General features: G+C 40.4%; 1 protein-coding gene across 1 annotated transcript; it reads left to right on the forward strand.

Annotated features, from left to right (window-relative positions):
* The first annotated feature begins 363 nt into the window (after positions 1-363).
* On the forward strand, positions 364-20,314 carry hat1 (histone acetyltransferase 1). The gene is made up of 11 exons (XM_049594765.1): positions 364-452; positions 1,441-1,512; positions 1,613-1,688; positions 3,360-3,480; positions 8,920-9,096; positions 12,124-12,245; positions 12,829-12,933; positions 13,305-13,411; positions 14,004-14,155; positions 16,826-16,942; positions 19,667-20,314. Exons 1-11 carry the CDS (start codon positions 446-448, stop codon positions 19,835-19,837), a joined length of 1,227 nt encoding a protein of 408 aa, XP_049450722.1. The 5' UTR covers positions 364-445; the 3' UTR covers positions 19,838-20,314.
* Positions 20,315-27,283: the final 6,969 nt, after the last annotated feature.

The following is a 27,283-nucleotide window of genomic DNA, read 5'->3' on the forward strand; positions in this document are numbered from 1 at the left end:
TATAAATCCATAACGAAAATAATCGGTAACTGCAGCCTTAATATAATTAATTCCTGTTTGTAAACAGGGATATTTCACGTTTAACTTACCTTCCTTTGTGTTCAGTAATTCTGTGTTCAAAATTAAAAACAGTTATTTCACATTATGGAGTTAATGAGACAGTCACAATTTTAAAAGTCTTTAAATTAAGCCTCAACTTTTATGGAATAATTTTACGTAAAAAATATTCTTAAATTAATTTATGTAAAACCTTCTAGTTTTAAATAACCGTGGTTTAGCTCGTTTTAATAAAACAAACAATATAAAAATATCAAGAAACCGACCAAGAGCAGCCGTTAAGAAAAAAACTACATCCTGTTTCCACGGAAACACGAGGACCCGGAAGTCGTCCTGATTCCGCGGGTCTTTTGGGACAACACAGCTCCGCACAGCACTGTGTGCAGAAATGGCGGGTAAGTGACTAAACGCATTCCTGCTTTAACATTACTGTCTCAGTTTTAATGCATGTTCGCCGAAAACAGACGTTGGTCCCGCTTTTAGCTCTCTGTGGTCGTAGACTGGCTCGTGATATGTCCAAAACATTGCTAGCTAAGCTAACGTTACATTGAGAAGCAGCAGTGGGGGCCTGCTAACGTTGGTAGCATGCTATCAGGCTGTCATAGCATGCAGTGTGTTTGTGTGTTTATGTGTTTATGTAACGCGTGGATGTGGAGTTGAATGTGTGCCTCGAGTGTGTGGGTGAATGCTAGCATATTTACGTTCGCTTTAACGACTTTCTACATATAACTTACTCTTACCTATTTAATTGAAAGGATCACTGGTAGTTCATCATTGTAGAGCAGCTAAAATTGGTAGGATTTATACTATTGCACGTAGAGCACAGATGGAGCTAATGTAAGGACAAGTTGGAGTTCAGGGGGTTATAGTGTCCATAAGCACTGTGATCGGTCAGCTTGTGTTTTCTCCTGCATGTTTCTGATGTCATAACAGGCTTCTGAGTGTATCAGTCCTTTACAGCAAAGCCATTTTCAGCGCTGATAAAATCAGGCTGAATCTGCACAGTTGCATACATCATTTCCTCCACCAGGCTTATTTATAGCACACTGGTCATTAGTGCCAACTGTGTCTTCATCACTGTGTTTTACTATATATCAGAATGTAAATACAGTTGTGTTTTCTGATTACATTTGTATTAGCTACCTAAACGTTTGTGATGTCTTAAGCTGCTGCTGACAATTAAGTGATTGTTGAAAAGGGAATAACTTCAATTTGCTTTTCTTTTTATGAAACCTGCACCATTGTTATTGTGCAGCAAGAAAGACATTAAAAATGATTAAGCTCTTAAGATGAAATGGAGAAGTAGATAAGGTTTTCTCTTGAGACAACTGTTAAAAACTGGCAAAAATTTCAACATGGTTTGTGGTTTATGTGTTTCCTCAGGAGTAAACACCATGGAGAAGAAACTGGCTGAATACAAGTGTGACACCAACGAAGCTATATGCTTGAAGCTGGGTATGTTTATTTTAGCTTCATTTTGTTTGTTTTGTAAATATGTATGGTAATAGTAATGTGTGAAGTGACAGTGTTTTGTGAAACTGGTGTCTCCTCTCAGTCCGCTTTCCTGAGGATGTTGAGGATGACGGCACGACATTCCACCCTGAGTACAGCCACCAAATTTATGGGGATGAGTAAGTATTTTTTGTCAGCATTACGTTTCCCTGCTTGGTAAAATGATACAGAAATGATCTCACAGTTTTCCCTGTGCAAGCAAGGGAATGCCTCACTGTATATTAATCAAAATATTATACTGCAATAAGTTTTGACAGATCCTTCCTTAGGCATAAAATGTGAAATGGAAGTATCTAAAAATGTAATTATAGCATGAAATCAAACTAATAAATAATAGCTGATTTGTTTGAAATGCTGCAAACTGTGACAGAGACACTTTTTCTTCTTACCTATAGTGCTATCTATCAGTCTAGATTGTTTTGGTGTGAGTTGCAGAGTGTTGGGGATATCGGCCATAGAGATGCCTATGCCTGCCTTCTCTCGAATATAATGGAACTAGATGGCACTCAGCTTGTGGTGACCTGGTTACTGAAGATAATCCACAGACCTTGTTGTGAGCAGTTTCATGTAGGAACTGTTTTCTTTTTACCCTATTACGCCCAGCAACACTATCAACGCACAGAATGAAAGTGTGCATGTACTCATGAACAAGAGGCTAGTGCTCATGACAGTGCGAGATGTAAACATTAATGCTGTCCTCCTTACCTGAGCTAGCAGTAGATGTACGGTTCTTGTGTGCGGTGATACAGTTATGGGGTATAGTTTGGTAGACAGAAAATAGGTCCTACGTTAAACTGCTCACAACAAGGTCTGTGGATTATCTTGAGTAACGGGGTCATGATGCCTGCAAAAAGACATTGCTGTTGAGTTTTTCAAATGTATTTTTTTTTGGGCACTTTGAGCACCACAAGCCAAGTGCCATCTAACTCGATTGGAGAGAAGGCAGACATCTCTACGGCCGATATCTCCAACACTCTATCTAGACTGATAAACAGCACTACAGGAAAGAGGAAAAATATGTGTTTTTAATTATGGGGTCCCTTTAAGTTGAAAAGTGAAAATTTGTGGTGAGATACAATCAAATATGAGCATTAAACTGACAATCTGATCACAGGTGGTGGTTACTTGAGATGTATCTGAGATAAACTTTGATTTTATGTGATCATTGAGCATGCACATGTAAAGAGGAACTGAGATTTGTCTTGCATGTTATTTTAGTCTCACAAAAGCTGCAAAGAGTTGCACTATAAGCCCTAATGTGATGCACAAAGAGGTATTGCTATTTACTACGTTATTGGCAGTGACACCTGTGTCTGTGTGTAGGCCTACAGTAGCGTGTCGTTATGCTCTAAATTGCATTTCCAAATTAGTCAAAACTAGGATTGGTTATTTTTGCTCTTGCTGCAATCAGCTCTAAGGGAACTCAGTAATTGGGGCATTAATTATTTCAGCAAGCGTAATTGCTAGTAAAGCTCAATCACACAGTTGCATAATGATGAAATCTATTTTGCCATGAACTGCCAGTGATGTATTGGTGAAAGAAACAATGCAACACAGTGAAATAAATGGCCAGACCTACAATACACATTTATCATTCACTCTCGGTGTGTATTTAATAAATGTCATCAAATAGGAATAACGAAATGTTTGTAATTGTCCCCCTGATATGAATGTGTCTCAGACTGCATATAACATCTGTTTTATTGTGTTCTGTTTGCAAGTTATTGTCCTAGTTAAAACATGTGTGACCTTGCTTGGATTTTTATTGATTCCAATCATTTTGTCTGCAGTGAGGTCGCTTTTGGATACAAAGGCCTTCAGATACAGCTCTTCTACACTGCTGGAAACCTGAGCACCCTCTTCAAAGTGAAATATTCCTCAAGAGTCACTGACACATTTGATTGTGTGGAGGTAGGACATGCATTTCTCTATTTCTTTTAATTTATAAGTTCTAGCACCCTTAAATGTGACTTTTAGTGCTGTGGCAGGATCCCTGCTTATTATACTTGTGTCGGCCATTTTCTTGTGTTACTGTAAGGATCGTGGGTAAACATGTGGTGCTAATTGTCTACCAGTATTTAAAAAAATGTGTCTTAAACATGCACAAGAAACCAAGGTGTGATGAAAACACTTTACCTCCAGGTAGATATAATGTTTTTATCCAAATCTGCTCCATAATACTTTAAAGAGAGGGTATTATGGATCACAGCTGTCTGGTGGTAGGGTGGATTTTAAAGTGCTGTTGAAGTATGAAGTTGTGACCAAGTCAGTGTTTCACCAACTTTTTGAGGTGATGATTGTTTGATGTCACAAACTGAATTAAAGATTTTTAGATCAAAGTTGCATAGGGCTGTATCCAAATCAGGATTTAATATTTTAATCAGTTTTGACTGTTTAATATGAACACTCGACTATTTACTCTCTCTGTTTGTGTGCACTGCGGGTATAACGGTGCCTCTTTTAGGGACAGGATTTGACCCTGGGCCGACTCGAATCCTCGTCGAATCAGCAAACTTCTTGTTGTCGCCATTACACAAATTAGACCTGGATTAGAGCCACCCTCAACATCTGCCCGGTTAGCACAAGCTAAGACAGCAGCAGCTAACATCCAATATCATCTGTTCAACATTTAAAACAAACCTGTTAATTTTCGCTGGTAATGTTTGCTGTGTGATGCTAGCCCTGTCACTGTGCATGCGGGCGGACCCCCCCTGACACAGAGCTCACGTACCAGAAGTAGTATTCCTACTGACACTGGGGTACACTAGCAAGCTAATTAGCTATTAGCTTGTATCATGATATGGCCAAAACTGCTGTCAAAGTAAAATGTTTATATCAGTCATCGATTATTACAGTAAATGTCAAATCATTATTTCTTTCAAGTTTAAAGGCTGATTTTTGTTCCTGAATGATGTCAATGGGGGGGTTTGTACCACCATTTTGGAACATGGACATAAATTAGTCGAGAATTTGTTGAGCGATAGCTGGGCCCCTTAGTATTGAGGGATTAGCAAGCCAATGGCAGTAGCAAAGTTGTTGTGGAGAGGCTGCTATGTATGGTTTGACTGTGTCCTGATTGTAGGACGGGCCTGAGCCGTGAGGAATGGACTGATGTTGTGGAGCATGAATCTGCAGAAGCGGGTTGTTGCAGAGATGCTAGCAGCAAAAGACAGCTGGTCAGCCAGTGTTATAGCCAGATTCATTGCAGTCTGAGTTTCGTCACTACAGAGTCCTCAATGGTGATGGAGGGGTCATGGACGGAAGATGCTTTTTCTGAAACGAACAGCAACTCCCGTGTTGTCAAGACTACAAGAGTCAATATTGTGAAAAAAGCAATTGTCAAAAAGCATTTTAGCATGTTGGTAAACTGACGAAGAAAGACATTTGATGTATTCTGAGTGTAGCTGTGAAAATGTTGGTTTTGATACCCAGTGTCACATATAATTTGTGTTTTTGGAAAACTAACAGCAGGCGATGACAAAAGTGAAAATCATACGGGATTTCAATTTTATTTGTCAAAATGTTTTGGGGAAAAAACTCAACAGCACATCAAAGTGCAGTAATAGACGTCCCTAATCATCTGAAGTTTTGTAAATCAAACTGCAACTTTGACAGACAAATACTGGACGGCTTCACTGAGCGGCTGACTCTATAATAGTGTAACAGCAGGATCATGCAATCAATTATTCTTTACAGGGAGTGAGTGGACCTAAGGTGCTCTTTTGTGGGCAGTTTTTGGTGCCATAACGTTATTTCTTTATGTACTGAAGTAACTTGGAGCCTCTCTGGGTGGTGACATTATTCCTGTAAGAGATCTCCCGTTTTGTTAGACTAAATCTCAGCCCACCATGGCCCCCTGCACCAGTACGCTAATCCTACTCCTCTCTGTCAGAAGAGAAGGGTTTTAAAAAGGTTTTGTATGTGGGGTTTAACGTGAGGCATTGATTTTTAGAGGTTTGTGTGATTGAATCAGCAGGAGGAGTAATGTGACACGGTGGGATATCTTGTACATATATTTCCAGGAGGCGAATTGTTGTTCAAGTCATCAACAATCAAAATCGTTGAGGTTGAAAACTGATCTTCAGTGGGTTTATATTCCGTTTTTTAATGCGAGACAACACTTTCTTTGCAACGATGATAGCATTCATTAAATTTTCTGATGGCGTAAGAATAAGTTTTAAAGTCTGGGTAAAGCAAAATCAGTGCTGTTTTTCTGAACACATTATACACTTTAGAAAATATCATTAAAACATGTCAAAAGACTGGGAACTGTGTAGTACTGAATTGTGGAGTAAGATCATTAAACAGTTTATCATCATTTCTGTGTTCAGGATTTTTCAGGTGGGCCTGAAATCATGGCTCAATGACGCACTGCAGCCATCTTTAAAGGGCATCTTTTGTATTTTTCAACCTGGACCCTATTTTTCCATGTTGTTTTGTCTAAGTGACTAATCAAGACAACAGTTTTGGAAACTGGTCCAGTATTGATCAAGGGTGCTGCAGCTGACTGCGACACAACAGGCTGCAATGTAACCACACGGGACATTTGTGCACTGTTAGTTTAAATCCAACTTTAAGTGTTGGTTTTTGCCACTGACATGCTCAGATTATTCTAAGTGTCTGACAACTGAAATAGACCTTTTTGTTAGACAGTAATATCCTTTATGTTTGACCAGAAATAGCCCACCAGACTCCATTTAAATAAATGGTAATTTTAGCGTATGTAGAACCAGAATACTTTCACATCTAACTGGGTGAATTAAGGGTTTATTTCAACCAAACCAGAGTTTGTGGTTGTTGGACCAGTTAAAAGACAAACCATGATGGTTTTTGTGGGTTTTATTTTGTTTCTGTCGAGTTTGAATGAAGTTTGTTTTACAATCATAAAATTACTGTTTATTTAAATGCAGTCTGGTGGGTCTGGTGGTGGCAATTTCAAGGCTGTTTGTAGTTTCTGTGGTGTATGTTACGGTGCTGCTGAGTTAGCTCCTAACAAGAGTTGCAGCAGCTCGTTCTTTGTTTCTGTTTCTCCAGCAGTCACGTCCTCAGAGAATTTTATTTATGATTTGGAGACCTAATTTATTCAAATTTGGCTGGCTAGTTAATAACACATTCTGCAGTGATGTGACAAACTCAGAACACATATTTATTTGTACTTTACCCACCCTTAAAGTTCTTCCACTGCTTAGTATGTAAAACTTTCTGCCTTTTTTTAATTAGCAGACATAAGAATTTACATATCAACGGCCCGTATTTGGACAAAAACGGACAGTAAAGCGAAATGCTGAGGCTTCACAAAAGGCCACTGGCAGCTTTGAATATTTCCTAAAGCTGTCAATGCAGCAAACACGTAACACAAGAATTGGCCAGGGCCCCTATTGAGGTCAGATGATTCAACTGTGGGACATCTGTCCTATCTGGAAACAGCAGGGGCTCCCCCATTGGACAATGTGGCCTTCAACTGGTGGCACTGGGAGTAACTTATAAACTCACCGGGGTTTGGTGTTTTTGTGGATGCGCTCAAATTATAAATAATCCCACAAGACAGCAATGGTTCCTTCCGATAGGCATTCAACATTACTTTCATCTCTGGGGCCTCCAAAAAAAAATGCCATGGCAACCAATTGACTGTTTTTAAACCTTAAGAGGGCCATTAGACTTTTTGGGAACATAGTTTGAAGCTGATATTCAAACCGAAATGTGATGGCTGGCTTACTGTCTGCGTGCGCCACTACTTTAGTGTTCAGCGTTGACCCCTGAGTGTTCACCTTGTTAAGGGTTTGAGTGCAGCTGGTGTAGAGGTAGAGAGTGAGGGGAGCAGCAGAGTTCAGGCTGCATCTGAAGAGTGTTTGTCTCTGAGTGCATGTGGACGGTCGGGGTGCGGTGCAGCTGGTGAGAGAAGAGAGCGAGGGGAGGCAGAGATGGAGTTTATGCAGCTGCCTCGCTGATACAAGACTCTCATCATCACATCACCTTCTCCCCTTTTAAATCAGCCAAAAACACCGTAGTGCTGGACCTCTCACAGAAAACACTGATTTTTAGTGCCAGACCTTTTGTGCACGCAGGCTGGAAACTACTGAACGCTTGTAGTAGTGACATGTCATTATGTCTATTACATTCATAATCAGTGTGGATGTGTAAATATGCTTTAACATCAAACATTTAAGCCAATATTTTACAAATAATTCTAAACAGAAAAAAATGACTGCAGATTTTGGATGTAGTGTGGTCTTTGAAGTAGATTAAAGAGAGGAAAAAACACCAACAGGACAAATTAGATAGTTTGTACTCCCTTTGTGCTCATTGTTAGAAATCAAAGACATTAACAAAATGTTCTAAAGGTACTTTGTTAACTTATATTCATACCAAACTAAGGCATCTATTCTGGAAGGCTGTGCAATTTAGTGTCTAGTATGTAGGAGAGTGCTTGGGACAAAGGGACTTGTTTGTCCATGGCCTTTTAAGTATGGTCCTTGTTCCTTAGAAATGTGGCTGAACAATTACAATGGTTAAGAGGCATTCAGCTGCAGGTGCATTACTTCCAGTTAGATATTAGCTGATGTCTGAAAAGGAGGGGGAATTAGCAGTATGTTGTATTAGCCTTTTGTAGTGCATTTTGCTCAGACCTTCTTCATTTCCCAGTTTTCAATGCCGAGCAGCAAGGGTCTCTGTGCTGAAATAATGCCCATCACACATGTAAATGGTGTGAAAGGGCTGCTTAGCAAAGTGTTCTCATGTCAATCCTTGTGGAAATGGATACAATGCAAACATTACAGCTGAACTAACCACAGGTTGCACTGAGTAAAAAGTCCAAGGGTAGGGCCCCTTTGTCTCTGAGGCTCTTTGAAAAACGCAGGGGCAAATTCATTTGATTGGGTTCACTTGGCAGGATTAGAGGAGAGGCCTCTATTATGGATGCCCCAAAGGTTTGTTAAGTTGAGATCAATTCATAAGATTTTATTTCCCAGTGAGAAGCAGAAATGCGTTTATTGTGGCAACTTCATCACATATTCATGGTTTAACATAAGTAGTAAATGTACTGATTTAAGTGGTCTTTTCAGCAGGGGGGGGTGCTGCTGTGGTCTCTGCTCAGCTGACAGTTTTAATTGCCTAATGGTTTTCCTTTCATTGCCACAAAACATGTGTGCTTCCAGTTTTGTTTTATAGCATTTAATATAAGAACAAATGCTTCTATGAACAAACAAAGTCTGTGTGTAAAAAGTATGTTTTAAAATCTGATACTCTGGTCACATTCATGGAAATGACTCTTACAAACTTATGCTAGATTGTGCCTTTATCGTCCTGATCTGTTTGTTGCACGACTGAATTCATGCACATTGTGTTATCCAGCCAGATGATGTCGAAGGGAAGATCCGTGAAATCATCCCCGCTGGGTTCACCTGCAACACTGACGACTTCATCTCACTGCTGGAGAAGGAGGCCAATTTCAAGCCCTTCGGCACCTTGCTTCACACGTATACAGTCCACAGCGAGGAGGCAGGAGAGCTCACATACCAGATTCACAAGGTGCGAACATCACTCACTGCCTCACCAAAAACTTTAAAGGGACAGTTCACCCCCCAAATCAAAAATACAGATTTTTCCTCTTACCTGTAGTGCTATTTATCAATGTAGATTGTTTTGGTGAGTGTTGGAGATATCCGCCATAGAGATGTCTTCCTTCTCCTGAATATAATGGAACTAGATGGCACTCAGCTTGTGGTGCTCAAAGCGTCAAAAAAAATACATTTGAAAAACTCAACAGCAATGTCTCTTTACAGAGATCATGATCCAATTACTAAAGATAATCCACAGACCTTGTTGTGAGCAGTTTCATGTAGGAACTATTTTCTTTCTACCAAACTACACCCACCGACTGTATCATCATGCAGAAGGAGGCGTGCATCTATTCATGGACAAGAAGCTTGTGCTCATGTAAACTTTAATGGTGTCCTCCTCGGCTAAGCTGTAACGTTAGCTAGCTCTGTGGGGCTAGGTGAGTTAGCAGTAGATGCACACCTCAATCTGGTGATGTGGCTGGCCGGTGTAGTGCCATCTAGTTCTGTTATATTTGAAAGAAGACAGACATCCCTACGGCTGATTTCTCCAACATTCAGAAACTCACATCAGAACAATCTAGACTGATAAATAGCACTGCAGGTAAGGGTCCAAACACAAAAACGACATCAAAGACTGGCTGTTGTATTGTCTCATGTTGCCTGTGTCTTGGCCAAATATTGCATTTTAGCACTCCGCAAAAACTACAGCCAGCAGCCAACTAGCATATACATTCTGCACCTGCATGAGAGGAAATAACTCTCCACACTGGCAGGGGCGGCCTGTTTTACGCCAGGGAATCAGGACGGAGTCAAGACAGCAGCATTTTCACCGTGTGCCAGTGTTTCCGTTGAAGAGCTCAGTGGCTAAAAACATAATCTTACCTCATAAAACAAGTTTGTTTCGATCTCACTCCCACTTGACTTTAACCGTTTGTTTACTTTCCTCACTTCCGTTTCTCTTCTCATGCATGGAGCTAAACTGCTTATCAGAGTGATTTTATTTGCCAATGGACTCTGCCGATTCAACATTGATTCAGCACGTTGAATCAAGGTCGGAAGTGGTGGAGCCCGTCGAATGAAATCAGTTATCCGCAGTTTAGTGCAGTGCTCAAGAAGAGAAAGGAAAGTGAATAAACAACTAAAGTTACAGGGTTCCTACGCAAGTATGGAAATAAATTTGATCAATTTCCAGGTATTAAAAAGTATGGAAAATGAAAAATAAAGTATGGAAAAATAGTTATGTGTCCAGACTCTTACCACTGTTCTAAAATACTGTTTGCTACAATAGAAAAAATTAGGTATTTCCAAAAATAATTTAATCAATCCGGATCGTGTTTTATACCGGGCCAAGCACAGTTTGTGAGAGCAAAAGTCTCAGAAAACATACTGCCCCTTTTACCTGATTGACAAGTGTTATGTCCAGTCCGCTGCCCCATGACCCTCCTCCAGTCCCCCAAGTATCAAGTTTCACTCCAACACTGCACCTTCGACAAGAAAACGAGTTTCACATGGTTCACAATGGGTAGATGGAAAATTTTGGATGGATGGCTTGACATCGACGTCTCGTTACTGCATCGCTTGCACCCAGAGTCCCAACCTTTTTGCCTCAGCCCAGACATTGAATTTACCTGAGTTTTTATTTGCATGCCATTATGGTACTTGACTACAGTTGCCTATTAAGAATAATTAAATATGATATGAAATATGATAGACTGATATATTTACTCGGATGTCGCATACTCTTGGACGTCGGTAGCATAGTGGATAGTGCCGGCGCCTCATGTTCAGAGGCACTGTCTCGCTGCAGCGGCCGCGGGTTCAAATCCAGCTCACGGACCCTTGCTGCATGTCAGTCCCCATTCTCTCTCTCCGTCTCCCCATTTCACTCTCTATCCTGTCATTAAAGGCAAAAATGCCCACAAAAATAATCTTTTTAATAAAAAATTAAAATAAAAAAAAGATGTCGCGTACTCTGAAAAAAGAAACGCCGAGAAGTCTGGAAATTAGGGTATGGAAAAGTATGGAATTTTGAAATTCCAAATGTGTGGGAACCCTGAAGTTAAGAGAGAGTGAGATTAGGGCTGCCACTAGCAATTATTTTCATTGTCGACTAATCTGTCGATTATTTCTTTGATTAGTCGACTAATCATTTTTATCGAAAAATATGTTAAAATGTTGAAAAATGTCGGTCTGTCTCGCCCAAACCCCAAAATTACATCATCTAATGTCTTGTTTCGTACTCACGCCAAAGGGTTTTAGTTCACTGTCACGGGAGAGTGTATAAAGCTGCCAATATTTGAATGTAAGAAGCTGCAGTGAGAGTATTTTGGGGTACTTTCATAGTACTTATCTATGAAAAATGACTCAAACCTATTAGTTGACTACTAAAATAGTCACCGATTATTTTAATAGTCGATTAGTCATCGATAAGTCGACTAATCGTGGCAGCCCTAAGTGAGATTAAAACAAACTTGTTTGAGGTAAGATTCATTTTCTTTAGCCTTTGAGCTCTTTAGCAGAAATGATTGGTTATTGTTCACTGGCACACAGTAAATATCTTTTGTTCTTTAAATGTTGGGTTTTGTTGTTAATGTGCTAACTAGCGTCATGATGGTCTACCAATTTCCCTTTTTTGAATGACAATTACAGACTACGGCTATCTGCTGCTATGGAGAGTTATTTCCTCTCATGCAGGGGCAGAATGAAAGTGCTAGTTGGCCATTGATTGTAGTCTTGAAGGTGTGTTCATGTGGAACTTTTTGGCTGAGACACAGGCAAGGTGAGGTGACCCAACAGTTGGCTTTAGTCGCCACTAGTTCTTTGATGTCTGTTTGGTGTGTCTGGGCCTTAAGAGGAAAACATTTTGGGTAAACTGTCCCTTTTAATATCCATTTGTAACTTTTTATAGTTGCTGTTACTCCTATGATGTCATGACGGGGACAAGATTTATCTCTCAACCATATCAGACATTTGTTTTTGCCGTATTCGCCCCCAGGCTGACATTACCTGCCCGGGATTCCAAGAGTACCACGAGCGCCTGCAGACCTTCCTCATGTGGTTCATAGAGACTGCCAGCTTCATCGATGCAGACGACGATCGTTGGGACTTCTTTCTTGTGTGAGTGCCCTCCTTAATTGACATCATACCCCCACCCTGCACTCTCCTCTACGCCCACCCCTACCCTAAAGCCTTTATTGTGTCATTGAAAAACAAAGCCCCCCTTTGTGGCGCTTGTGACCAATTACCAGGCCAGTTTGATTATATTTCCCCCGTAGGAGAATTGTTGATCAGGCAAGAGCTTCCTTTGTGCCAAAAGCCCTTTTCAGATTTTTCAGGGGCAAGAGCTGAATTGAATACTGTTGTCTTTTGAAACACTGAACAATGTCTTAACAGTAAAAAGAGCCTCTGCCAGTGTTTTCTTTACCCTGGCAACTATTAATACTGACAATGGGGAAAATGGACTGAAGTGATTTTGAGGAGCTCAGTCCCTCCTCCAACCCCTTCTCTTCCTCTAAGTTGCAGTACTCCAATTAAGTGCATAATGTATTCAGGTTGTAGCAGGTGTACCAATCGGGGCCTGGCTGCTCTAACATGCTGACGTTGGGGGGGGGGGGGGGGGTGGAGAACAGAGAGGCTAAAATGGACACTGCATGGGAGTGTGCCTGTAATTGACCTGTTTGCCTTTGTGTTTTATCTGCAGATTTGAAAAGTACAATAAAGATGGGGAGACTCTCTACGCAACTGTTGGCTACATGACAGTTTATAATTACTACGTGTACCCAGACAAAACCCGACCACGTGTAAGGTAATTGCTGGGGCAGCACGTGCCTTCCCATTCTTTTGTATGAAAAAGGAGTGGAAAATTATACATTTCTTTATCCTCTTCCCCAAAGAGCCCAAATTACTGGCTTATATAGCCAACTATTCAACCAGATTTTGTTTCATTACCAAACCAAGGTGATTTGTATCTGAAAACAACTTTATAGATAAGCTTTTGATGTGATTTGATTTGTTGCATTGATGGATCAGGATAACAATCCATTATTTCCCTGGTTTAAAATCACCAAATGTCTGTTCTTGCTCAGAATGTCACATGAATTTGTTTTTGTGACTAACTCTTAACAAACCTGTTTTCCTCATTGGCTCCGTGTTTGCGTGTGCCCTTTAATTAAACAGCCAAATGTTGATCCTGCCTCCGTTCCAAGGAGAAGGTCACGGAGCTCAGCTTCTGGAGGCAGTGCATAGATTTTACTGCAGCCTGCCTAAAGTGCAAGACATCACAGGTGAGCATCTTGTTTCTTCTTCTTCTTCTTCTTCTTCTTCTTCTTCTTCTTCTTTTTTTTTTTTTTTTTTTGAGAAGAAGGTGTAGATAAACATGTAATGTGAGATCCTCATGTCTCCCACAAGCAGTTTAAATGATTTTTCTCTGCAGTTGGTGGATCCAGGGGTTGAGTTAATTTGGAGGGCTGGCATGTATACCAGAATGTGCCGAGGCTCTATTGAAGCTAGTTGGATCGAAATAGTTTCTTTGCATGGAGACAGAGGATGAATACTAAAGAGGCATCCTTTGAGAGAGGAATCCTTTTCAATAAAGAGTTTAACATTTAGCAGTTGAATAGGCAGAACACTCCTGCTCACAGTTTGTCTAGTTTGTGAACAGCTTCTTGGAAAAGTTTTGAAAAGGTTTGAAATATGTCAGTTTTTGCCTCTCTCTCTCTTTTTTTTTTTCTTTTTTTTCTTTTTTTTTGTTAGATTAAAAAAAAATTTGCCCTGCTTCCCCAACACAAATATTTACACCCTCTGACCACAATATTACCAGTGTTAAACTAAGGTCTGTGTGTCTCATTTTAATTGTGTGACGGTGTGTGTTATCAGCTGAAGACCCCTCTGAGAGCTACGTGAAGCTGAGAGACTACGTGCTGGTCAAGCTGTGTCAAGGCCTGACGTCCTTCGCTGCCGACAAGCTGCACCTCGGCTTCTCAGCTGACATGGTCAAAGAGGCACAAGACAAGTTGAAAATAAACAAGGTGCTGTATGAGGCTGCAACCAACTATTATTTTTCTCTTTCTCTTCAGTTTAATTTAATTTTCATTTATTTATTTATATCAGGGGGAATCAGCAGATTCCTCACAATAGTATCTATCAATACTGTATCAAGATACTTTAATCGAGATACCATTTTATTTTGATTTTAAACATTTTACGATTATGGCTATACTGCTAATTATGTCCTCAGAGGAAAGCTTTGTTAACATCTGTTTTATTTAATAAGATTTTCGGTCAGGTCATCTCACTTACATCATTTTATTTCAGCAAAATGCATCTAATAGATTAAATAGATTTTATTATTCTGGTAGGCTACCAAAAGCTTGATAGGTCTTTCCAGTATTATAGGTTTATATAAGAAAAAGTCTGACACTTGGCCCATTTATCGATAAAATATTGCCACGCAAAATGTTGTGATACTATGCTATATTGATTTTTTTTCCCCCACTCCTTTAATATACAGAACAAGGTTATAGATTATACACTTACAAAGACATAGAGAGAAAACACAAGCAACCAAGTGGTCATGTTTCACATCAACACCACACGAAGCAAATGAATGATAATTTACTCCCTCTTGACCTCCTTCTAGCCACGTGCTGGCCCTTTGATGTTAGCTGCCGCTCACTGACAGACATTATCAGTATTACTTGCTCGTCCTTCATCCTCCATTTCATCAGCCCCTTGGTTTTTTTTACCTTGTTTATCAATGCCATCACAGGCTTTTAAGAGAAACTCTGGACACTAATCATTGCTGCTGTGACACTTTGCAGTGGTATGTGATGATCTATCAGTAGCCTACCATTACAATAGCTGAAGCCAGTTAGCCAACAAGGTCATGCACATAGATCAACACAAGGCTAGACAGTAGCTAATTAATGTACTCACACCACCAGCTGGACAGGGATGTGGATAACTTAAAGTTGAGGTGGACCAACAAACCCAAATTATTCATCCCACAGTGATAATAAAACAGAAAAGGAGCAAATCCTCACATTTAAGAAATTGGAATCATGTTTGGCATATTTGTGTGATGAATTATTTAAACAGTTATTACAGCACAATTTGTATTAGTTGACAGACAACAATTATGGATTATCAAAACTGTTGTCTGTCAGCGAATCCAAATTTTGCCCTACATGCAACAGCTTCAGCATTAAGACCTTAGCTTTAAGCTTCACAATATGTTTCAGTGTAAAACTACCTGCCCATGAGAGTTACAAAATAAAAAAGTCAATGTATTTGTCTTAACATGTTTTCGAGTTGGTCTGTAAAGGAAAGAGGCCCTCACTAATCTTTTCACTCGCCTATATTCAGTAAAATAAGGTCATGACATGCTCTCTGTACTGTAACACAGAGGTTTGAGACAAGAGAAGGTTGGCCATGATCACAACATTACTAAAACTACAATATCATCCAAGTCTAATCATTACTTATTTTGAAAGAGTTTTTCCTCTTTTGTGTAGCTGTGTACTTTCACACTGAGATTAATTCACTCCTTTGTTGTCATTTAATTAAAAAAAAAAAATTATCAAGGTTCAATGTTGCTCAAAGAAAAAGCCTTTGCACACTAAGTCCGTCCAAAATTGTTGCATGTTTAAAAATAGATATGCCCTCAGGTTGTGTCAATCACGTTTACACAACTGGGAAACTTTCGTCCTTCGTTAAAGTTTTCGGAACAGGTTTGAATTTCTATTTTCTGTTTTTATGCATCAACCAAAAGCCTTTAGAGAGTTATGTGACCAAGAAGCAGTGAAGAAGATGTGGCGTAACCTGCGTAAAACAGCCACATCTGCAAAAAGGGAGAGGAATAAGACGCACGGTATCATTTCATAACTCATAGCCTACTCTCAACAGGTCAGATAGTAATATTCAGGTGGATGATGATGACGAGGAGGAGGATGTAATAGAGGATGAGGACTGCACACAGACAGAGAGGGAGGACAGCTCAGTCCCTTCAGGTAGCCGCGGTGCCAAATGCAAGAAGCAGGGAGAGATCAGGGACAGCTAGTGAGGTAACTCCAGTGTAGAGAAGCAAGGGAACAAAAGTGTCTTTACATTTTGTCTTGTATAGCAATTTTTTTTGCAAAGAATAGAACAATAAAAAAACATCAGACTCTGTGCTAGGTTTCTGTGCATAACAGTTTTTATCGGATATATTTTTTAAAAATGCAAAGGAAAAATACAGATTTGGTGTTCAAAGGCTTTAAGTTGGAGATAGATAGATAGATAGATAGATAGATAGATAGATAGATAGATAGATAGATAGATAGATAGATAGAGACTTTATTGTTATTCACATCCACATCGTCAACAGTGCACATAAAACTGAAATTTCGTTGGATCTGACTCTGAATAAAATATGGATAAAACTACATAGCAACCAAGTTTGCTGCTTTGCCTGTTCATTCCTGCCACTGGTTATCATAGCATGAAATCTGTGACGTAAGTGGGACACATGGTGCTTTTCCTAAGAAAAATATGCTCTTCTTGGAACAGATAACTAGAGATCTGATTGGTCATAAGCCTGTATAGCTTGTGACTTCCTGTATTGTGCTGGAAAGTTTGTTAGGTTGTGACAAGTAACACTGGTGTTGTGTAAATTTAAGAATAATATGATTTTAATTAATTATTGTGTTCTTTTTCTACAGAAACATGCAAGGCGAGTGTATGAAATCCTGCGTCTGAGAGCGACAGACATGAGTGATGAAGAGAAAGCAAGAGAGTACCGCTTGGAGGTGAAGAAGAGGCTATTTGGACCATACAGGGTGAGGCTTTAATCATCACAGCTTCAGAGTGGGTTACATGCCAGTGTAGAGGGGGTCAAAAAGTGATTTCCTGATTTATTCAGAAATAAATCTGAATGTCAGCGCTGTTGCTATCAAACAAGAATCCAGTGTGCAGTCTTCTACCTTTTGTTAGCAAACCATTACAGCCGTTCAGTGTAGGAAGCAAAGTGGCCCGTGTGCGGCGTACACTTGATCGGCTTACAGCTCCGTATTGTCACTGTTTATTATGTTACCTTTTAAAACAGCAGAAAAATTGATCTTCAGTCCCGTTAAAATTGATAGATTACTAGTGCCGTATTGTTACAGCCACAATAGGGCGCACCAGGCGTCTGTGGTTTTGCTGCTGCCGGAGCTTTTTTCTATTCAGGCACATGTCATTAGTCGGGATTTGCATTTCTTTGGGAGAAATAATTTTCATGAAAGTGTGTTTGAAGCACTTTGTCAAAAAGCTGCCTCCATTCAGAGTTCTGCAGCTTTACGATTGCAGCACTTTTCCAACTTTATCGGGAAAACAGCGCAATTTTATGAAATCGCTTTTGTTATTTTCTCATGTTCTGGGCAAGTTGTATTTGAGTTTGAGAGATTTAGTGTAACAGACTTAAGCCCAGTGAACAGAATATCATAAGCTTCTTTGATTCTGTCTCACCACACTTGACAGTGGGGAAACACTGAGTAGATCTGTGTGCACCAACATTACACCCTACATCCTGTTTGCTTGTGACATTTTATGTTTGAGCTGCTCACTGAGACTTTGCATACCAGCCATTAGAGAATTTGCTGTCAGCGGGGTAACCACATGTCTCAAAAAAAGGCAGAGTCTGACGTGGAAATGACCTATGTGGTGAAGCGGGAAGTAGGAATTCCTTGGGAGAGTGGCAAGGAAAGATCTGGTGGCCAGATGCAGAGCATTTTTCCTTCCCTGAGGAGATTTAGCATGTAGTTAGTTGAATGGCAGAAGCCGCTGCTCTGTGAATGTGAGGGGGATTATACATCTCTGCTCTTAACCCCCAATTCCCCTGTGACCACGTCTGTATGCATGTGCGTGCAGGATTTTTCAAGCAGCAGATTGCACCAAACTAAGTGAATGTGTTTGTCCGTCCATGACCAGAAACTCTCAGCCGTCAGATTTCACTACAAAGGTTTATACCACTGTCTAATAAGGCAGACTTTATAAAGGGTGTGTAAACTGTAACTTATGGACCATCATACCCATCATTTTTGATGAAACAATTATGAATTAAACCGCGTACTTGATGATTATTGTGATGGAAAAACCCTTTATTTGAGGTTTGGTACAGATCCCATATGAACTGGTGCTGGTACGTGGAATTGGGTACCAGTATCCCACAGCACCTTCTTTTAGGTCCTAAACTCTCTCTGTAATAACAAAAACGTAATTTCACTTGTGAAATATAAGTCCAGACTTCCAGCTGCTGGCCAAAAGTGAAGGGATAGTCTGGGGGAATACAAACTGGAGCAAAGTGTGTTGCTCTCTGGCTCTGCCCAGTCTCATCAGACTCTGCCTAGGTTGCAAAATGTAGATTAACATATTCAGTCAGTGCTTCTTTATTAGGCATCGACCTCATGTTTATGCACATATTGTCAAAAAATAGACTTTAAGCATAAATAAGTGCTTCACATTGCAGGTACATCCTTGAGATAGCAGTGGAAACGCTGGCCTTCATGGAATTGGTGCGGACAGCTGCATAGATTAAATAAGAGCAAATCTGTTGCGTGCGATATGCATGGGTGGTATCATGGCCTTACGGTATACCAGGGTCTTTAGAAATCTTTTAGGCGACTTTCACATCAGGGATCTGGGCCTGGAGACAAGTACGCCTGGCCCCAAAGTTCAGTTCGTTTGATAAGTTAGAACACTGTGTACCCTACCCGAGCACAGTGCGCAGATCTGTACCAGTCCGCTTGAAAAGGAGATCTTGAGTACGGTTCATTTGTGCTGTAGCACAGTACCCAGTCCTGTGTGAACACCAGCTGTATCAAAGCACGAAAATTAACTGCTATTAAACAAGACCAGAAGGAGCTTTTTTTTTCTAGTTATGAAACAGTCTCAGTTATGAACTAATGCCCCTACATCAGGACAGCCCTCAGTCGCTGCCTTTTTTGACCTGCAGTTGGGGCTGGAGCCAGGAGCAAAGCTTCGCCCTGCTGCTGAAGTTCCATTGGGCAGCAGTGTCCATCTATGGTGCCCTTTTCTACACTGTATCACAACAAAAATGTCATTTAAATGATGTCACCACTGTACTTGAGTACGGAACAGTATTAGTTACTAGTGAAAATCTGAGCTGCAGGGAAGTGGAGATTGCCGGTGCCTTATATTAAAGTGCCCTTGGTGTGAATCGGTACTTGGTAGTACCAACATGACTTGGTCAGTACTCTTTTCAGTACCCTGCCCTACCTTTATTAGAAATAAACCCAACCCACTGTCTAATAATCAGGTCTGCAGTTGAAAATGCAGATCTGATTGTGGGCTGGAGAGGTATGTGGCACTCATGAGGGCTTAATAATAATAATGATAAAGAAGGCTCACTGGTTTCTCTTTTTGTTGAGCCACGACATATTGTTACTAAATATTGAACAATATTTTAAACATTATTGACATATTGTTTAAAATGCCTCAGGAGGAAGTGACCAAACTGACTTAAAACCTCACCTGTGTGTGCTTGTGCTCTTAATGTCATGCAGAAGAATCAGAGGGAGCTGGCAAAGATGAGGAAGTGTCTGCGGCCAGAGGAGCTGGTGTCCCACATGGATCAGATGGACACTCAGACGCAGCACGAGGAGCTGGAGAAGAGCTATCAGGTTGTTGTGGAAGACTACAGGAGAATCATTGAGAGAATCGCCTCACAGGCCTGATCTGACTCTGAGATGCTGCGGGCCTGGAGCTCACCCCTCTCAAACATACAGGTGGTCTGCCCTGTTTGTACAAAGCCCACATCACCACAGACTTTAGCTGCAACCAAGAAGAAACTCTCCTGATGTAACAAAATCACAGTTTTAATTAAAGAGTGTTACAGGTTTATTGTGGCTGAGTTGGTGGATAGATTGCAGTGGAGAAGACCTGTCTGTTTCCCAGCTGATATACAGTAGAGGAGAATGGTGCAGCTGGAGGGTTGAGACTTCCTGTTTGTTCCATGAATTTAATCACATTGTGTGAGATTAACTGATATGTAATATTTCACAGGTGATAGGAGGTCCACTACCCTGCAGAGAAAACCTGCTTCTTCTCCATCGTAGACATTTTGTAAAGATCTTTTGTCAAAACAGTTCCCAGTGTGTGTTTTCAAGCACTTCATACTGAAAATAAAAAAAATCTTTTGTATATTGCTCAAATGGTGTGATTCTTATTGTAGAGAAGAAAATAAAACATTGAAATTCAGTATCTTTTTTTTTCATTTAGGTTTTTGTCTGAACATTGTGACTCTACAGCATTTGAAAAAACAAACTTGCATTTTATTTGGATACAAAGAAGAGCAGCAGGCAAAGACTAAGGACAACAAAAAAAGTAATATCAGCAAACAACTATGTAAAGAAAAGGCAGTGCATCAGTGTAAGAATGCTGCACACTTCTCCACACCTCTCCAATATTTCAGACTCAGTTAAAGGAGGTGAGGCATGAGGTCAGACTTTTTTTTAGCCATTTCTGCACACTTCATGAAAGAATAATCCACAATTCAGAGTGTTGTGACAAAAAACGAGGTAGCCAGGGGAAGCCCAAAAGTTAAAAAAAAAAAAAAAAAAACATGGAAGGAGCAACTGCAAGTAAAAAGTTTACAAGTATAAGCACATACACTCACGTACACTTTATTAGGTACACCTTTCTAGTACCAGGTTGGACCCTCTTTTGCCTTCACAACTGCCTTACTTCTTCATGGCATAGATTCAACAAGGTGCTGGAAACATTCCTCAGAGATTTTGGTCCATATTGACATGATAGCATCACACAGTTGCTGCAGATTTGTCAGCTGCACATCCATGATGTGAATCTTCTGTTCCACCACATCCCAAAAGTGCTCTATTGGATTGAGACCTGGTGACTGTGGAGGCCATTGGAGTACAGTGAACTCATTGTCATGTTCAAGAAACCAGTTTGAGATGATTTGAGCTTTGTGACATGGTGCGTTATCCTGCTGGAAGTAGCCATCAGAAGATGGGTACACTGTGGTCATAAAGGGATGGACACGGTCAGCAACAATACTCAGGTAGGCTGTGGTGTTTAAACCATGCTCAGTTGGTACTAAGGGGCCCAAAGTGTGCCAAGAAAATATTCCACACCCCATTACACCACCACCACCACCAGCCTGAACCGTTGATACAAGGCAGGATGGATCCATGCTTTCATGTTGTTTACACCAAAGTCTGACCCTACCATCTACCCACCTACCCATCAGACCAGGCAATGTTTTTCCAGTCTTCTATTGTCCAGTTTTGGTGAGCCTGTGTGAACTGGAGCCTCAGTTTCCTGTTGTTAGCTGACAGGAGTGGCACCTGGTGTGGTCTTCTGCTGCTGTAGCCCATCTGCTTCACGGTTTGGCATGTTGTTGGTTCAGAGATGGTCTTCTGCAGACCTTGGTTGTAACAAGTGGTTATTTGAGTTACTGTTACCTTTCTATCATCTTGAACCAGTCTGGTCATTCTCCTCTGACCTCTGGCATCAACAATTGCCCAGAGGAATGCCGCTTACTGGATATCTTCTCTTTTTCGGACCATCCTCTGTAAACCCTAGAGATGGTTGTGCGTGAAAATCCCAGTAGATCAGCAGTTTCTGAATCACACCAGCCTGTCTGGCACCAACAACCATGCCACGTTCAAAGTCACTTAAATCACCTTTCTTCCTCATTCTGATGCTTGGTTTGAACTTCAGCAGGTCATCTTGACCATGTCTACATGCCTAAATGCACTGAGTTGCTGCCACGTGATTGGGTGATTATCTATTTGTGTTAATGAGCAGTTGAACAGGTATACCTAATAAAATGGCAGGTGAGTACTCAATTTCATAATGGATAAATTGAACGTCTCACATCCATAGTGGCCAGACCAACATTTTAGATCACATCATTCCATAGCACTTCCTAAATCTAGATCTATTCATAATATACTGACGGAGAATGCAATGCAATCCCTGTTAAAACCAACGACAGACCACACTTGACTCCTTATCAGTAAATATTTCCACCTGTACCCTTCATCAGTTAAATACACGGTCCTTTCAGTTCCTCAGGCACTTTATGATATTGGAATTATTGCTGTATGATTGCCTAAAAAACTCGCTTATAAAAAAAATTGGCTGTATTTTCTTTAGCATTTAAGTATTCTTACATCGTCTCTGATCTTTAAACTGATAAATGACATGAGCATCATACATTTTCAATGGTCAGTCTAGTCAGGCCTGTAGAAACTGAACAGCTCACTACCTGTATGTAACCTAAATGGGGCCCAGTATATCACGGAGACAATGTGTAGATGTTCATACATGATTTGAAATATTGTTAGTGCATAATAATCCCATGCTATAAATCCCAGCCAGCCTGATTAATGCATTTTCCAGTATGTGTTTTATATATTTGAGCCGTTTTAGAGATGTAATTTCGTCCAGGCCCACCCTCTCATGGCTAATGCAACTTCTGATTGCCACTGATGTTGAGTGTTACACTAATGAGTATTATGGTTTTCAATTGAAAACCTTTGTGCCACTGTATTGCCCCCGCTTGTGCAGATCACTGTGATGAATACCCATCATACTTTATGATACTTTAGCACATTGTCACTAAATGAAGGCTGCCGGGTCAATTTTCAATTTTTTCTCCCTCTTCACTTGAAACAAGACAAAACCTTGGAACCCTTCACATCTCTAATTCAGATTGATTGAATCCACTCGTGGCCACAAGGGGCCTCATCTCACTGTAGTTTTCTCTGCTTTTTCTGCTGTGAGTGCACATTTCACATCGCACTGCATAAGCTCAGCCGACTGACCTGCTAGTGGGAAGTGGCATTATTGTTTAGTAGGCACATGTGCTGTCTCATTAGTTCCACCTGCACTACACCACTGTTTAATAGAGCCATCGTCAGGTTTTTATGCAGGATGTTGATGCACCTACTCCGCTCCTCACATATCTGGCGCAGCAGGAGAACAAACTGGTGTGGATGTGGATTGTTTGGACGATCTGCAGGCCTCTGTGCAGTCGTCAGAAGGTTGTGAAAGCCCTCATGCTCCTTCAGACCACACAGTTGAGTTTACAGAAGCTTAATTATTCCCCACACAGTTCACACACTGAGTCAGTCCTGGGCCCTCATGTTCCGTTGCACCTGTCTGCAAATACTCAACTTCAGAGGAGATTGTTTTATCTGCATTTTGGGAAACATTCACGCTTCTCGCACAGAGTTAGACCAGTGGCCCAGCAGAGAGCGGAGACCCGACCAAGAAATAGTCTGGTGCTAAGAACGACCTCTAAAGCAGCAATTTTACCACCACACAGCACATAATATTTAATAATTGTATTTGTTTATTTATTGTGATCAAATTTTTAAAAATCTTTATACAAAGGGAATATAAATTATATTATCTTATTCCATTGTATATTCCATTTCATTTCTATTCTTTGCTCGAAGTTACAGTGTATATAACTGTTTGCCATCGTCAATCAAACCTTTTTCCCTCCATCCATGGCAATCTATATATAATGAAGTAATTTTATTTGAAACAAATTTGCCATTGCAAGACTGTGATCTTACCTCAAACCTCTTGTTATATGTTTGATTTTATTGTACTTTATCATCAGAGCCCCTTGGTTCAGTATGGAGTATTTAATGAATTTGTCAACTGACTAAAGTTTGATTGAAATTTGCAAATATTTAAATAAATGATCCATCGATTCCATTCATTTTTCAAGCAAATATAGTAAACATGTTAGTTACAGCAGTTTAAATGTGAGTATTTGGTGCTTTTCTTTGTCATTACATTACAATAAATCAAACATCTTTGGCATGTTGGTTGGACCAACAATCCATTGGCAGATTAATTGCTAATTAAATTAATCTCTCTTATATGATGCACATCACAAATAGTGTTGTTGAAAGTAACTATTTTGATCAAAAATCAGCAACAGATCACTCTCTTTAGATTTTTGTCATGTGTTTTCTTTATTTCCAGTCCAAACCAGTGTCAGAAATATTGATTTATCGCTGGCCTAGATAATGATTCTGAATATTTGACATGGTTTCAGTACCCATTGTCTGAAGTATAGATACATCTCACACTCTCTTATTGATAATGTTTACCAGTCAGTCTGCTGTTCTCTGCTACTAACTATCAGTAGTCTTCCTTGTCATATTATTGCATTGTTATAGTTACCTTTCAATAAAAAAAAAATTAGCTTTAATGCCCTAATTCTTTCTCCATGATATTGAAAATGGTATTGAATATTAATGTTTTTAAAGGTACCGTATTAAAGTTAGTAATTCGAGAATTATTATTATTATTACAAAATGAAAATCACAAAAAGTAGGCTATGGCTGGGCAATATATCGATGTTCAGTGCTGGCCTGTGGAATAGGCAGTATAGGCGAATGCTAAGGGTGGCGTCATCCATAGGGGGGCAGCATAAATGGGGGAAGAAAAAGATTTAAATGTTTATCTTTCACGATTTTTTCTAATACTATTACTATTACTATAACTATTACTACTATTAATTTGAAATATCACAATATGCCTTAGGCACCTAGGGCACCAAATGTGCTAGGGCCACCACTGTCAATGATATCGTTAGAACTTACTGTTCTGTCATTATATCCACATTACTGCTGATATTCTATCAAAATCTCATTGTGTAAGTATTGTGTGAGAGCACCAGAAGTCAACCCCACAATGTTGTTGCAAGATATTTCAGTATTTGGTCAAAATAATACTGCACTATTTGATTTTCTCCATATCGCCCAGCCCTCTGCAAAGATTACAAACCTGTTTCATCGCCTGTCCTGATTATGAAGTGCGTTTCTGTCTTAAGATTGGTCTCTTCTTGTGTTTTTAGATGCCATATATACAGCATGAGAGGTTTATATGAAAAAACAAAGCTACATCCAGGCTGAATATTTCATCTTATTCCCACTCTGCAGTCGATCAGCCACTCAGGTGCAGTGGATTGAAATCTAAAGAAGGCAGCCCACTTTCTTCTGGAGTCGAGGCTATTACAGTGGATCCAGCAGTGGGCCCTCAGTCGCTGCGCTTTTGTAAGGGGGACACAGTCTGTCTATTATGTTGTGTCAGAGTGGAGATGTGGGAGGTTGATTTATGTCTGAAACTGTCATGGGTTTCAATCTACCCTCTCTCACTTTTATTATTTCACTAGGAAAAAAGGGGGGACGAACATCCATTAATGCTTGTATTCCCTCGCTTTCGTCTATCATGTTGGAGCGAGTTTAATCGTGCGAATAATTCAATGTAACTTACATTAAAGCAGGCAGAAAGGCTTAATGCCATTATTCTGTGAAATGACAACAACAGTATCAAGCCTGGCTCGAATATTTGGTTTCACCTGTTGGCGTTTCTGCTACTGTTACCTTATGGCGCCTCCGCATCTCTCCACTGAGACAGACAGTCAGGCGGTTTTGGACCGGAGCCCAGCTGCACTGAAGGACCTGCTGAACATGATACCTGTGTGGAGGAGCTCCTGCGTCTTAGCCCCCAGGTTCCCAGGAGAGAGCCAGGCAGGGGAAGTTGGAGTCCTCCCCCTCCAACCCTCCACCCTCCACCCTCCCACCATCACTGCTTTTCTTATCGTGTTCACATTTCTTTTGTGCTCCTCGGTTACCCACATACCCCGAGGCTACTGAGCCCCCTCTTCACCGTCAGTGAACCTGGCCGGTCCCTTTTCTCTGCTAAATGAGTCCTCTTTAAGATAATGTTTGATGCGCTGACAGCCAGAACCAAAACAGTGTAAAAGAAACCGAGTTTGACATCTTTTAATTGTGCGTCAGAAAGCAGAGATTGCGGTTTCTTGGACTGCTTTCAGATCATGCTGCTGATATGGTAATTTGCTCAAGTGAAGGATGTGATGAAAGTGGTGGTGTTGATAGTTTAGTAGTAGAAGAGGTCCCTGGAGTCCAGTCTGCTGGTCCCCCCTCTCCATAAACATGATTCCTCTGACAGTGCATATTTAAACAGTATTTGTTTCAGTAAATCTAAAAATAGCAGCGACATTTGGGGTTTATTTCCAACAAAATGTTTTACATAGGACATTTCTAATCCCTTGTAATAAACAGACACAAGTGTTCATGATGATTTAGAACAAATGGCAGATGTGCGTGAAATGAATAAGTCCTGATCATGCCAGTGTTTTTTCCCCTGCAATATTCATGGTAATTGATTTCCATCTGTGTACGACCAGAGCTTGCGGTTTGTGATTGCATCTGTCGGCTAAATGATTTGGGATCATGGTGCACTTCGATTCGAGCGTGTATTAAGCCGGATTTCTATTCAGACGACATAAAAATAGATCAGTTAGCGCACATAAAGCACTGGATTTTGTTATCATGATTGACAGTGAGCGAACAGCCGCGTGACAAGACTTGTTATTTTTGTCACAAGCGATGCATGTTTGTAGAAATGATCCTGTCCTTCATTAAAGCTCGATAAAGACGATATTGAAAACCCTTTTACCTTCCCCTCTTTCTCGCTGTTGTGCTTTTTTAATTGGCTTGAACACATGCAAATGGCCCTATGAGTTTTGAGTCATCATATTACATATAATCATCAATGACTGGAACCTGCTGTGGCATTTGGTTCTCATTTACTCCATGTGCAGCACTAAAATACGACATAACATCTACCAGGAAGTTTGTTGAAAATCCATGGAGGACTAATTTTCAATGTGTGCTTTAACAGAAAATTGAAATGTGAGTTATTATTAGTTAGAAGAACGAGGAACATTCATGTGTCAATGTGCTGCACAGCATGGAGGATTTAATTGTGAAGTTATTTCTGTGGGGGGAAAAAAAATCAACAGAAAACATTAAGAGTGGGCTTTTTGTTTTGATCTGCACATGAATGGCCTTCTTGACTAGCTGTTATTTCTCAACACTGACTTTTCTTGTACTGCACGACCTGCCTGTATTAATCTCTTAAATGAGCCGTGCTGTGGAGTTGGATGAACATGTGCTTTCCTAGATGTAGTTTTCCAATTAAAACTGTCCCATTAGGCCATAATTGGTGCTATCTGAGGCTGGGATGGAGCCACATGGGAGGGGAGCGAGAAGTCAGACTCAGATGGTATCGGGGCCGAGGAGACAGGAAGCCTCTGTGTAATC

This window comes from Epinephelus fuscoguttatus, linkage group LG13, assembly GCF_011397635.1.
Source record: "Epinephelus fuscoguttatus linkage group LG13, E.fuscoguttatus.final_Chr_v1".
NCBI lineage: Eukaryota > Metazoa > Chordata > Actinopteri > Perciformes > Serranidae > Epinephelus > Epinephelus fuscoguttatus.